A 15748-nucleotide genomic window follows, 5' to 3' on the forward strand; every position below is an offset into this window, starting at 1 on the left:
CCAATGTGAATAAAATTTTTCTAATTTAAAAAAAAAAAAATTTTTTTTTTAACAATAGGTCAAAGCAGGCACTGATTGTTGAGAATGAGTGGGGAACATTCAGCCATGCAGGAATTGAAGGAGAAAGCCAGGAAGTTTGATTTTTTCTATTAGTAATAATAGTATTACTACTAGATACTAGTAATACCATTACTGGATGGGAGTAATAGTGTATTGTAGAAGTTATGGCCAACATCTTTGGCCAGAGACCAAAAGGCATAGCTACCATTTGCACAAGATGCAAATTTCCTTCTTTTAGTTCTCTCAGTCAGTTTTTGATGTGTTCCAGCTATTGTTAGGGTTTTGGATGCTAGCATACTGTAATTGGCTTGCATCCAAAACCCCAAAATTCTTATTGGAATGGAAACATTTATTCCCTGGTTCTCCTGTATATGTGCCAAGATGGTGCAAGAGAAGAGTCAGGGCTTAAATAGTGGATGGGAGCAGGGAATAAATGTTTCCGTTCCAATAAGAATTTTTTCAGTGATTCATACAGCACACAGGTTTGGGTCGGATGACTGGAAGCAGTAATATAAAACCAAGGAAGTGAGGCATAGAAGTTGCAAAGATCATCCCATGTGGCTTTCTTGTAATGCTATATAACATGGATGTGAGTATATCAAATTATATCATCGTACTGCATGGGGGGGGGGAGGAAAGATCTGTACTAGATTATGGTCTGAGCTACCTAGAGGGCAGACTACATTCGCTGTGTACTTAGATGAGTCACTAGCAAACAAGAGGTCCAGAGTGTTTGGGATTGTCTCATATACTGGTGAATATGTGAACTATCTGTCAGATTGTTGATGATTGCAAATGTCTCAGCCTCCCTACCTGCTTGATCTGTGCAATTGGAAGAAGAGATCCAGCTGGTGTTAACCAGCTGGATCTCTTCTTTAAAGTCTCCAAGAAAGATGACTTTTTCTAGGAAAGTTGGATTTAAAAAAAATTGACATTTAGGGAAAGGAAATCAAAAATATGGAATGGTTGTTGGCATTAGGAGAGCAATAGAGGATGAATTTGACAAAATGAGATCAAAAATCAGGAGATCTAGGTTGTATATGCTTTGGCATGGTACATCAGAGCCGACATATGCACAAACCCCATATGAGGCTAAAGGAATCAAAGAATGTGATGCAGAGATTTGCATTTCTGTCAAGAAAAGTATGTGAGGTTTTGCAGACTGAAGGTAGAAGCGAACATCATTACGGTTGGACCTGAGATCACACATATTTCTGATATTTACATGTACCATGCTGGTTATTAGTAGAATTTCATTTTCTCACTAGTATTCCTTTCCCCCTCCCTCCAGATGACTCTCCATGCCTTGTCTCTGCTTTGACATTTTTCTTCCAGTTCTTGTTGCAATCACTGGCTTTATACATGTAAGGGGGGGACTTCTGAGTTGTTCACAGCTGACATGAAGCAGATCTACTCATTAGGGTATAGTCACTTTTATCAAACACAGGAAGTTCATCTCATCTGTTTATGTAATCATGGGCCAAAAATGGAGACATCAGACAACTTTCTTGGGATCAAAGTTACATTCAGTGAGCCAGCAAATATCATTACTTAGCATTAGGTGCATTTTGGAATGGAAATTCATGAGCCTCAGTTGTGTCTTGGACTGACGAGGCAATGAGGTTGTGATGCTTGCTGACATTGTTGGCAATAAGCATCTTTGAGAAACTGATTGTCAATTACTTGAATTTTCATTCAATTGCATAGATTTTTCCAGAAAGCTATCAGGTGTGATAAGGTGCTGTTCAAAACTGTCCATGTGCTTTCCAAGATTTAGGAATCTCAGGACTTTGATGCCAATTCATCAATCTTGGTACAGTTGGGATGAGTCCACAAAAATCACATAGAAGAAGTTTAAGTGTTTTTTTTTTCTTCTTTTTTCTTTTTCTAGTAGCAAGACTCAAATGAGTCTGTCATCATTCAGTTTTGTCGCCATAATCTTTGCTTTGTGCACTAGCACGCACTTGTTATGGACAGTATCAGATTTTTTTTTTTTTTTTTTGGAAACGCTCAGGATATTTATGGTTTGTATAGTGTCCTTAAGGCATGTGAGAATTATTGTGCTTTTGTTTGGAACAAGGCTTGACAAAATCACTTTTAAAACAATGCTAATGACATTACTGATAAAGTTCTCTTGCTTGCAACATCATATAATTTAATGCGCTTATTTGTAATCGTTATTCTTTTTAATACTTTTAACAATGAGAATGACTGAGAAACTAGACCAAAATTTTTGTAGTCATTAAAAGTTATTTTGTATGTTAGTAATTTCCATTTCTATTATTAATATTATAAAAAATGTGTATAGTATTAACAATTCATCTCATCTTCCTTTTACCCTCTTTTACCTTGCAGTGCCGAGGGTTTATTAATCATCAGACCTCAAGCCGTTCACAGGATAAGGTGGTCAATAAGGTGGTCAAGCCCTATGCCCCAGAGTATCCTATGTCCTGTCGTGTTGAGTTCTCAAGGCCTGGTTTGCCTGATTTTAAGGGATGAAAAACCCTCAAACAGCAGGGGGAAAAACCCTACTGTCCACGCCCAACCGGCTAACTTGGCTATGGCTGAGGAAGATCCTTCATCTCCTCACATCACCAATGGGAATTGAACCTATCCTTCCCCAGGCATATGGTTGCGAAGCGCACAGCCACTAGGCTAGTGGCACGGACAGTATTAACAATCCAAAAGTGAATTAATACAGCATGCCCTGAAAAAAGATCTCTTCACGAGATGGGAAAAAAGCAAAACTATTACACAGTTAACTTTAAACTGAAAAGACTGTATCGGGAAAGAACTCATTCTTGCAAAACCCTATGAACCCTGTTCATTTTTGGCAAACTGCCTTATCTTCTCACCAGGAAGATGAGGCAGTTTGCATAATGCTAGCCCAAGTTAGCAAAATGAAAACATGTAAATAATTTAATAATTATGTATTTCAATCCTAGTAACACACAGTTTTGTTTCTAGAACACTTCAATATGTACACACACACACACACACACCACTAAGTTGAAAATCTGAAGATGGAAATGCAGCATTCTGTATAGCTAAATTTAGTTTTCTTACATTTTTCTTTATATTCTTTATAACCCATGCAGATTTACTTGCCAGCAACTTTCTATGAGATTTCTTTTTCTGCACTACTCAAATGCATGTAGCTTTTTGAGTATACTGTGACCTTATTTTTCTATTATTACAGACAACTTTATCACAAGCATTCCTATACAATCTATATATGTTTTCTTCAGATTTTACCATTGAATTTTAAGTTTGCTTCTTGTTTTCAAATTCTTACTTTTTTTTCTCACAGTAATATTGTATATTGGAACCAGCCATATTATTTTCTCCAAATATTTCTATAGCATTTCTAACTCTGTTGTTTTTTTTTGTTTATATCAACTATTATCTCTAATGGCTCAAATAGTTTATTTCTTCAGGACTTGATCTCTTCAATGGGGCATCAGATAATGCAATAAGTTGCACTGTCGAATTTCTCATTTTGAAAATTACCCATATCATTTTATCTGAAACCGTTTCCCATTTAAAAAAGTTTATGTTCATGATATTAAGTACTATAGCTACTACTGTACTTTCCTTATCCATAGTGTTTAAATAATCATCTTATAACTATAATTTTAAACAATTTCAATTTTTAGTCTTATTTGTGTTAGTAACCCCAATTATGTTAACATGGTATTTCTTGTGATGCTTCATATATTATATCTTCAATTCTGTTGAAAGAGAGTGTTCTAGCAGATGACCTCACTGTTTGCTGGTTTGGTTTCACCAATAGCAGATACTATTTGGTTGGATTAAATCCAAAACCTAGTCTTAGATTTATCCAACATAAATCTTTCCTGTTTATCAGGACAAAGAAAAAGTTCTTTTTCTCTCTTCCCTCCTTTTTTTTTTTTTTTGTCTTGTTAACACTAATTTTCATGTCCAAGTGGCATTTCAGTAATCATTTTGCTAGTTCCATTTCTTTTCCATTGATGCTTCATGCACTGATGGATGTCAACCATCAGCTTTGTTGGGGATGTTCAAGTAGCTGACTTTTCACCGTCATCCTGATTCTATAATAAAAACAATGAGGGGGCCTTATTTAACTGAGAGGCATCCAGCTGGGCAGCATATGATTAGGTGTAGCATAATGTATGTGTAGTTTAAACCAATAAAGAATACAATTTTATTAGCTACTCCCAAATTTCCAGCTCATCCTCATTCCCTTAGTCTCCAATTAGATACACATTAGCAGGAAAGTGAGGATTGGATACTGAGTAAGAAGCTGCAGCCATTTCTCAGTATTCCTTATAGGCTATACACATCTAATATATAAAAATGGAAGTCTTCTCTTGGTTATCTAGCTTTGACCATTATGGACTTCTTTAAACTGTAATTAAGTTTACCAATTTTGAAGAAAGAAAATATTTTCTAATTATATACCATATATTCATTTCCTCCTATACTGAAATACAAGTCTTTTACCTCAAAAAGCAAGTATTCATCAGGAGATTCTGCATACATGTGAGATAATTTATATTTCTTTTGGGTAGGAACTTCGATTTTATATCCAGTCAACATGTAGCAAACATCTCGAAACTCTTGACTTGTGATACGAAATGCTTCTATTAGTCTTTTATTTTTCTTTTCAGCACTTGTTATCTTTTCCTTCAGTTCTGTTTTTTGAAAGAAAAAATAAAAAGGAAAAAGTATATTACTTTTCTTATATTTATCATTATTAGTGATTTAAATGTAGTAAATCATCTCTTATAAAGAGAAGTATAAAACAATTTTTCTTTTGTGAAAGGAAATGATGTATACATTATGTGATGACCTTAATGATTTCCATTTAAAGATACAATCAAACATATGTTGAACACCTTATAAATCTTAAGCTATATTATAGGATGTACTTAATATTACATGACTGAAATTTTGAAATATCAAGGCAAGGCTAAGTTAGTCAGCTTTGGTCAAAGGATCAATAGGGTCCCCCCCCTTCTCACACATGCAAATTGGCTCAAGAATCCAAACACATATCTACAGAAACAAGTATTCCATTGGCAGTCACACTCAACAAATGAAAAATAGATTGCTAGAATAAGGTGATCCATATAGAAAAATTACTTAGTGAACATGAACTGATGGTTACATAAATTACTATATTTAGACAGGATAAGTTTCTTTTTTGCATACGGATAATAATAATCAATACTCAAAAGAACTATATGTTGATTTTGCTGAAGGAAAAAAAATACTATTACCAAATGAAAAATAAAATTTTTTAAAATTTTATTTTTCATTTGGTAATAGTTCCAAGGAGGATCAGTGGTTGGAAATAATGGTCTGTGAAACAATGATTACAAAGAACAGAATCGATCCCAGTTGGTAGGTCAGCTATTAGTTCAGGTGTCATAATTCACTGTATTACAATGCATCCAAGAAAACGTTCTGCAGCTGCTGAACTTTCTTAATGTGAATGGTACTGATTTAAAAAATTCCCAAAGTATTTTTGGATAATTATCAACTACTGCTCTTTTCCACCTTCATTTTTAACTGGCCAATGTACACAAGATCAAGACCAAAGTTACTGTACGATAGTATTCGTTTAAGGCTATGAAAGAGATAACAGCTTGAGATAAAGAAAACCAAGATGTTCCAACTTATTATAACAAACTTGAAATGTTAGTTACAGAGGATATCATTATTATTATTATTTTTTTTAAATTAAATTTCATCTATGGTGGCTCTTCTCTGGTTCAGGAGTTTCTAGTTGATTGTTAGCATCATTTCCTATAATGAGGGTCTACTGCAGAAAAAACATATTCATGTGCAAATATGAAAAAAATTAATGATAAGGAAATGTCCCTGTACTGCAGCCAATAGCAACACTGTCTTGATTGGAAAAGCCTGGATTTGAAAGACAAATATTTATAGTATGATTTGCTGGTTTCTATAGTTATGGCAGAACTTTCTCTCCTGAAAACTTGTGTTTTCCCTGTAGCACTGATAAATCTGCCAGCAAACACATATATTGAAGACACAACAGATTGCCCAAACTGTTCTATCATTACCAAAAATTAGTTTTATAAGAAGCCAACTTGATTAGCTGTAATATGCCACTGGACACATCCTGCTGAAATGGGATTAAAATACAAGTTTTCTCCATTTTTATTAATACATTATTGTTATCTGGAAGAAAACTGTTGATAGTAACAATGTTAACTTAATCATATGTAGTACTGTGACTGTAGTCTGCACACCCATGGAGAATACATATCACAAAATTGATGATATTATTATTTAGTTATATAGCACTCTAAAAACTGGAAAGTATTTTTATACTAAACAGCATAAGTGGGTATGTGTTTTGCACATATGCACACAGTAATTATGAATTCTCTACCAATGATCTGTTTCTTTTGCAGCATTTTAAGTTTCTATAATGTCTGAAAGATACATACTGCTCAAATCTCTTCTATAGTTGGAAGGAATTAAGTTTTCTTAATCCAATCCAATCTTAGATGATACAAATTTCTGATTCAGTCAAGTAACTTTTTTGTCTCACATACCATATAAAATGGATCATGTTCATCAATTTTTTTTTATATGTCAATGATAATTATTATATGAGTATCTTCCATGGAGTCAGAAGACTCATCGTGGAAGACCCACACTAACCTTTATACACACAACACCTATCATAATTCTCCTTAAACTCATTCACTGTCAGGGCACTCAATTAATTCTTGCAATCCATTCCAGTCACTCACCACTCTCCAAGCAATAAATCGAGTCCACATACACACCCTTCCACAACTTCCAGGGGTGACCTTAGTTATCTCTCTATTCATCATATTGTGAAAAATTTCCTTTGTGTCAATCTTCTAGAACCCCATTAATAACTTACGTTTCTATCATGTTTTCTCTTTTTCACATATCAACTAAACTTTGCAACCCATACACTTTCAGCCTATCATCACAGGGTGCATTCCACAGACCTGGTGACAGGTCTGTGAAATGCCAGTTTGCTCACTCATCTCTAAATCTTCTTCACCACCTCCTGAAACCCAGGTGACCAAATCTGTGCATGGTAGTCAAGATGCAGCTGAATCATAGTCTTATAAAGAGGGAAAATGCTTCTTTATATGCATAATACATACATAAAAGGATATTTGGATGTTTTCACAACATCCAAATATTCTTTGAGCATTTTACCAACTTCTGCAATATTCCCCCTGAAGTTCAACCCTGTCCATCATTACCCCCAAGTCCTTAGTGTCATCAACTTCCTGCAATCCAGCAAAATCAATACTATACACAGTATGTAACCTTTTCAACTGAGGTGTGCAAGAGCTTGCCTTACATTTGGCAACATTAAAATGACAATCATTATCCTTTGCCTACAATGCTAATTTATTTAAATCATCCAGCAGGATATCCACATCACCTTTATCAACTATTGTTCTCCCCAGTTTTGCATCATCATCATCAGCAAACAACTGAACACCCCCCCCTCCAAATCTTTCCCTATATCATTAATATACAAATTAATGAGGGTGGGCCTAGTACAAAACCCCATGACATTCCACTAGTCACCCTCATTCTCCTAGATTCCACTCCACCATATACTACTCACTGGTTTTTGTCAGTCCCACTTACCCCTCATCCAGTTTCATATCCATTTCCATTTGCTCCAACTTTTGTAATAGTTTTCCATGCAGTATTCTGTCAAATGCTTTTGTGAAGTCCAGCAGTAACATGGTGTAGCCATTTCCCTTATCTAATTCTACTGTCACTGTCATACTATTATAAAATGTGAGTAAATTTACTAAGGCAAGACTTTCCTTTTACAAAGTCGTGCTGCCCACCATAGAATATCATATTCCTATCCACACATTCCTGAATTTTACTTTTAACCAACTTTTCCAATACTTGAACCACCACTCCTGAGATATTAATTGGCCTGTAATTTGTTACTTCTGTCTTGGAGCCACCTTTATGTAATGGAAATATCTTATCCTCTTTCCACTCCCTTGGAACCTTGTCAGAGCTGAGACTTTGGTCAAACAATTTCATCAGAGGCACTGCCAATTCTCTTTCACATTTGCATAGCACAGGGGCCAACATGCCATCCAGTCCCACTGCTGTATTCACATTGATATTTTTCAATATGCTGAGCAACTCCTGTTCATTTACCTCAATTCTGACATCAGTTTGTCACATCAGCAACTGCAAGATCTCCACCTGGATAATGTAAAAATAATCATAATTTAAAATTCTGAAAATTTTTTTAAATTGTTTATGTTAGTATGTTTATTAGTTTTGGTTTCATAACATGTATTGTTGGCACTTGCGATGTGTTCATTATTGATGTTATTTTGTCAAAATGAAATGCGAAGCATTTAAAAAAAATTCATGTACTTACTGGATTTAGACAGTTGTGTTACTTTCAGAAATTTTATTGTGGTTTAAACTTATTAAGTGCTGTGTTTTTGTAAAGACATTCTCTTGTCGCTAACGGAGACAACGTGTCAGCCATTATACTGAGCTTCCCGCTTGCCACTTTCATGGAGTGCGCATGCTCGCTGAGGAGTTTGATGGGTGATTGACAGCTGACAGAGAGAGCGTTCAGTATCGAGGTAATGAAAAACAACTAGAGAGAGTTTGGAAAGAAAACAGAATGCAGGCTGGCAAATATTTGGGTTCTGAGGAAATTAAGTTTTTTTTTTATGCGACAGTCAGAAGAAAATTAATAGTACATTCCAAAAAAGGAATCATAGAACTGTGAGTTTTTAAAGTGGAAGACTGCAATAAGTATTGGTAAATAAAAGAATATATTGCAATTGACTTTCTAAAGGAATGTTCAAGGAAACGCTGATTGAAAATTTCATCTGTTTTAAGGATGCCGGATCTATTTGTTATTTCTACTGGAATAGGAGACGGAATTTAGCAACTTAGATAAAGCAGTAGAAGAAACTTTTTTGCTGGTACAAAATTAACAAAAATTGAAATGCATGAGGTAAGAGTAACTATACTTCGATAAATTCAGAATATCTTACTTCAGAGTCAGGAGGAATAATGTGTACTACATGAGGGTGAAGAGAAAGGATCCTATGAAAAGAAGAAGAGAATCTTATATCTTCGGAAAAGGGCCTTAACAGAGAAACTGGCTATGAACATTTTGTTATTGTGTAAACAAAGTGTTTAGTCTCGTGGATGTGATGAAGTATATGTTAAACAAATCAGTAATAGAATGAGTTAGAAAATGGGTGATCTCTTAAGTGTAAGATTATTTTAAAAGGCCTTGGATCCAATTAATTTTGTAGTTAGTTATGTAATTTTGTTTGAAGTGTATATATATATATATATATTGTTTTTGTTTTATTAAATGTCTAATTTTTGTATTTGGGCTTGAGTCAAGTGATTTTTTTTTGGATTCTGAAAGAAACAGTAAGAGTCATTGCACCAATCAGAGTGAACCCTTGTGCACATATAAATACACTCGGAAATAGAAATAATTGTTATAGAGAAAATCTCATAAAAATGAGGATAGATTGAAAAAAGAATAATAATAATCTCATCTCTAAACAATAATATACTTCAAAGTGATCACTCAGCAACTCAACTATTTCTTTTGCTTCTATCACCTTCCTACTATAAGTATTGATGAAAGTCATCTTTCCACAGTCATTCTTTACATTCTATCCCATAACTATCATTTTCTGTTAACCAGGTCTCACTGATGACCAATGCCAAAAAACTCTTCTTTCATTTCTGATACTTCTGGCATCCCCTTGAATCCACAGTTCCTCTTGTGTAATGTCATTACCAAAGATTCAGATTTTGAATCCTGTGAAACCGTGTGTATGAAGCAAATAACTCATTTTATCTCATCTTATTCTGCTCATATCCAACAGAGGTGAGCACAGTGATAAACCATCTTAATCCATTATGCTGAAGAATAAAGAATTGCTTAACAATTTGAACAGGTACTATGAAGTTTTTTTTAATAAGAAGAACAGTTGAAAATATTTCTTATGTTTTTAGATGACTACCTACCTACCTTCTATAGTGGCTGGTGGCTGTTCTTCAAGATGTTGTTGTACCTTTGAAGTAATATTTTCAATATTTCCTCCAGCCTCTTCAAGGATCTTTATTCTTGTGCGCAACTGATCATTCTCTGATTTCAGTTTCTGCATGGCAGCTATTCTTTCTTGAATAGCCATATTCACAGGATTGTTTACCAGATGAATTATTTTTTCATCAGCACCATGCTCCAGACTCTGAAAGCAAACCAAGAGTTTGTGAATGTTTCTGAATATGCTTTCGTATGTTTTGTACATATCCTGTAAGCTATTTATGCAGTAATTTTTTTAAATGATAATTAAGATGATTGTAGGCTATATTTATTTTTTGTAAAATAAAACTTGACTGCACATTTTTGCAAACATTAATCACATGAAAATCTTACTTATCTGAAAAACATAACTTTTGAGGGGGGAAAAAACATACACTTAGCAGAATTATTAATTTCAGCAAGAACATTATCAGGCTTTTTTTTTTTTTTTTCTTTGATAATTTGTTAAAGTGAGTTAGCTAATAATAATGGCAAATACCTATTGAATTTCTGCTCAGGACATGGCCTGGTTATTACTAACAATATGTTCCAACATAAAAATGTGCACAAATTCACATGGAGAGAAGAGGCAAGGAATAAGAAAAGTCTCATTGGCTGTTATTGTTGATAGTGATGTTTTCTCTCTGGTGCAGGATGCCAGTGTACAGAGGATTTGAAATTGGAAGTGATCACTATTTAGTCTTGAGCAGGATAAAACTGAATTTCATAATGAAAAGAATAACATGCAAGAAAGTTTACAAAGATTATTGAAGAAAAAATGAAACAGTTTGAGAACAGGAACCAAACCTAGGAGATTTGGTAGCAAACCTTGAAGAAAACCCTGATTGATTCAGCCAGAGAGGCATATGGTGAGGTTGTCTGCAAGGATAGAAAAATCAAAACTCCATGGTGGACACAGGAAGTTAAAGAGGCAATGAAGGAAAAGAAGAAAGCATATCAAAAGTTCCTGGCAAATAAGTCATTTTTTGCTCTTAGAGAATACACAGGCAAATGTAAGAAAGACAAACACTGTGTAAAACTAGCTAAACAAAAGTCATGGGAGGATTTTGGCAAGAACATAGAAAATAAATATCAAAAAGATGGTAAGGTATTCTGGAGGTTGTTGAAGAAGCTTAGAAATGGAGGAAAGAGAGATGATAAAGGAGACATGAAAACAGGAGAAAAAGATATCCTTTCAGTATGGAGTAATTACTTTGAAAAATTGCTAAACGAAACAAGCAGTGATAGCACAGTGTTAAAAAACACTCAACAGGCATACAACCAGGAATACATATCCATACTTGAAGTAGAAAAAGCTATCAAAGGTTTGAAATGTGGAAAGGCAGCACGAGTAGATGATATTCGACCAGAAATGCTGAAGTATGGTGGTATAAGAGTCTTACAATGGCTGCACTGCATATTTCAGAAAGCCTGGGCAGAAGGACGAATTCCCGATTTTTGGAGTAGAGCTCTAATAGCATCCATATATAAAAAGGGAAATAAAACTGAATGTGAGAATTACAGAGTTATTTCCCTACTGAGTGTTCCTGACAAGATCTATGCAAGTATACTTCAGAAACAGTTGAGAAGAATTGTGGAAGAAAAGCTTGGTGAAGAACAAGTTGGATTCAGGCCAAATAGAGACTGTCAGGATCAGATCTTCACTTTACGACAAATAGTTGAGGAAGCATGGGAATATAAGAAAGATCTGTATTTAAGTTTTGTTGATCTGGAAAAGGCATATGACAAGGTGCCAAGAGAGAAGCTATTCAATATGCTACAGTTATATGGTGTCAATGGGGCATTATATCAAGCAATACTCAGTCTTTATTTGAGTTGTAAGTCAGCAGTTAGAATTGAAGGAGGTACAGGAAGATTGTTTAATGTTAAATCTGGTGTGAGACAAGGATGTACATTATCCCCTCTGTTATTCATTATCTATATGGATCACATTATGAAGGAAAGTGGTATTAAACATGATATCAAAATTGGAGATATTAATGTCAGCTCTTTGCTTTATGCAGATGATGTTATACTTCTAAATAAATCCGCTACAAGTCTGCAAGATTCTCTGACCAAATTGAATAACTGTTGTAATAGATATGGTATGAAGGTCAGCAATAAAAAGACAATGAAAATAGGCAGAATCATTGAAAATGTCAACTGTGTTGTGAATGGAGAACCTGTGGAACAAGTAAAACATTTCATCTACTTGGGCATGATTTTTACTGAAGATGGTAAATTAAATATAGAAATGGACAACAGAATCAGCAAAGCTGTTATGGTGGGAAGTCAATTGAATAAATTCATATGGAATAAGAGAGAAATTAGTCGGAACACTAAATTAGCTGTATACAAGACAGTTATCAAACCAGTTTTAACTTATGGATCTGAGAACTGGGTCAGAAGTAAAATACTTGACCAACAACTAGAGGCCACAGATATGAGAATCCTGAGAAAGATTAGAGGCATGAACAGATGGCATCAATGGCAATATCGTATTAAAAACGAGGATATTAGGAAAGAGCTTGACATTGTCAGCATCCAGGAATGTATTATCAGGGCTAATCTCAGGTGGTATGGTCATTTAAACAGAATGGGCAAAGAAAAATTGGCAAAACAAGTGTTCTCTGCCAGGTTGGCAGGAAAACCACCCAGAGGAAGACCAAGATATAGGTGGATTGATACGGTACAAAGTGCCTTAGATGACAGATATATAAGATGTGATAATATTGGAGTCTTGACAGGTAACAGACTAATCTGGAGGAAAATTGTAGACAGGAAGTTAGTAATGATGTAAATTTTTCATGTTGTATTATCATATGCTGTTCACCCCTTGAGGGTACATGTCAGGAATTTGATGATGATGATGAGTTTGCTATAGTAAAATTTGACTGTAATACAAAAAACTTATATAGCACAGGATAAAATACAAATCAAACAAATTCTATAATTTTCGTTTAACACAGAGCATCCCACAAGTTCCATTTACTAAGTGTTTTTTAAATGAAAAATGAAAGATGGCTTGTACAGAAGAAATCATCTAAGAATTAAGAAATTTTCACCACTGCAAACAATAATGTATTACTAATTTATGATAACATAATAGTAAAATTTAAAAAAGGACAATACATATTTACTTTTTGCTGAGTTAGTTCATAAACTTCTTGCTCCAGAGTTTCTTTTTTCTGCTGAAGTTGTTGCAACTGTACCTGCTGTTGGGATAACTGTGCCCTACAAAAATTAAATGTACAATATGAAATTTTAAATTTGTATTTTACAACCATAAAAACTTATATAAGTACTGAGGAACTTTTATTAGTCATTGCATAACTGTTCAAACATTGTCTCTGGCCTTACTTCTTTCAATGAACCAATGGTTTTTCATACATAACAGTTTGGAATAACAATAGGTGGTCCTTATCTCCCATCTGCTGATCTACTCATAGGAAACATCGAGAAGACACATTTCCTGACTCAAGCTACATTGATACCCACCATCTGGCAGAAGTCTGGAAGCATGACTTTTCTGCCTTGCAGCAGTTTATTTGTTTCACCCTAACATAATTTCACATTAGAGTTAAAGAAAGAAGGTAAACTTCCTTTTCTGGATGTTCTAATACAAAGAAACCAGATAATGGTGTTTCTTTAGATGGTTTTCTGCAAACCTAACCACATACTGGATAATATTTGTTCCTTCATCAACTTCTCAATAGTTAGGTGTAATCCACACCCAAACCAGGCAACCTTTATCACTACTAAAGAAGACAAACTTAAGGAGGAACTTCAAACCTTTTCCTTTTGGTTTCTTAATGGAGACTCAAAAGGGCAGTTCTACCTCTACAATATTCAGGTGGATACTATGTTTTTGTGGTCTTGCTTACATAGGCAAAAGCTAAAAGGAAAAAAAAGTCTGGGATAGCTCACATACTCTGGCTACAAATCATACTGTTGATTAGGATATATCCACCATGCCCTATTCAGAAGAAAACTTTTTTTCCTAGACAAATCTAAGAATCTATGGTTATTCACTCATGTGGTTTCCTTAACAGAAACCAAGGATTTATCCTAAATGATATCTGGAAATCACTAATCAGATCTTTTGACATATCAGTCTTTAATTTCTCCAACAATTACTTCCAAATTCTACAGTCATGTAATTACATCACTGTATCCATATTTAATTTACATTGAATTGTGCTCTTCTAACGACTAATTCAGTTTAACATCAATGCTTGCTTTCTTCATTTCTTCCATACAAAAAAAGCCCTAATGAAGCTGCAAGGGGTGTTTGCAAAATTAGTTGGTTTTGATTAATGTCTAGCGTATCATGCAATGATTAATAAAAAGTTCACTAATACTTAAATAAATATATATTAAGTCTCTGTTATTTTTTTAAGTTAACTCTAAAATTTGTTTCATGAAGTTCAGTATATTTATAACATGTTTCAAAAAAGCAAGAATTTAATTAATAGGAGCTATCTTACTAAAAGCTACTCCCAATGCTTTAAACTGATACCTATAAAGTAGCCATTATTTACAATTTACATGTACAACACTGGGGTCATTTAAGGGTCAAAATTAGATAACTGGAAGGAGACCCCACCTTTGAAGGAACATGCCAGGCTTCTGACCTAACCCTCAACTTTTCATGTTGTATCCTGTTACTTGAATAGTGAACGAATGATGACAGGCTGCCAATTTGCGATATAACCAACCAAATTGTATTCTGTATCAGCTTAAACCAAATAAAATGATCATACAATATGATGGAATTTTGGCCTGACTGGGAGGGTAGACCAGTTAAACAAGGCTCCCACTGTTTTTGTCTGGAACTACTGGAACAAACTCCAAATCACCAACAGCAGAATTCAAGATTGGCAATATCAACATAAGAAGCATCACTCAAAACGAAGTGGAACCAGCAGAAGAACTGAAGAAGTACCAGGTCAACATAAATTGGTATCACCATTACAAAGAAGACAAAAACAAGTATAGCTCTTTTAAAAAACAAACACAAATATTATATTCAGCAACATTGATAAGAAAAAGGAAGTAGCAGCTATAATATTTAATATTAAACATGAGGATAATTATCTTGAATGGCAGGCAATATGAAGTGCAGCAAGGTAGGTGAACATCAAAATGGGAAATGGGATGAGACGTATTTGTGCTCATGTCCCAGAGAAGGTTATACTACAGAAGAAGTAAAGAGAATTTTCAAGTCATTACAGGATAATACAAGGAAAAAAGAAATGTTGGTCATTGTTGGAAGTCTAAACAGCTGAGTAGGAAATGAATACTTGACATTTAGAAATGTTTGGGAAAAATTTGAAGAAAAGAGCAAGACAAGTAGATAAGTAAAGTACCTACTTGATTACTATTCAGGACATGGACTAGTTATCGCTAAAACTAAAGTCACATTCCAGTAAGAAAATAGGACCCAAGAGTATACAGGAATTTGAAATAGACGTGATCTCCATTTATTTTTGAGCAGGATAAAAAATGAATAGCATATCGATGAGAAGGATGCAGAAAGTTTTTAAAAGAATCAGAGTGGAGCAGTTT

General features: G+C 34.4%; 1 protein-coding gene across 1 annotated transcript in view; it reads right to left on the reverse strand.

Annotated features, from left to right (window-relative positions):
* LOC150107931 (mitotic spindle assembly checkpoint protein MAD1-like) overlaps positions 1-15748 on the reverse strand; it is a 166712-nt gene that overhangs the window by 11918 nt on the left and 139046 nt on the right. The window contains exons 13-15 of the mRNA XM_090415454.1: positions 13321-13414; positions 10127-10346; positions 4546-4736 (exon numbers count right to left, since the gene is read on the reverse strand). Coding sequence (XP_090271580.1) covers positions 4546-4736; positions 10127-10346; positions 13321-13414 — 505 coding nt within the window. The remainder of the gene's footprint in view (positions 1-4545; positions 4737-10126; positions 10347-13320; positions 13415-15748) is intronic.

This window comes from Typopeltis vanoorti, chromosome 3, assembly GCF_054136105.1.
Source record: "Typopeltis vanoorti isolate ZY-2024b chromosome 3, IOZ_Tvanoo_1.0, whole genome shotgun sequence".
Taxonomy (NCBI): domain Eukaryota; kingdom Metazoa; phylum Arthropoda; class Arachnida; order Uropygi; family Thelyphonidae; genus Typopeltis; species Typopeltis vanoorti.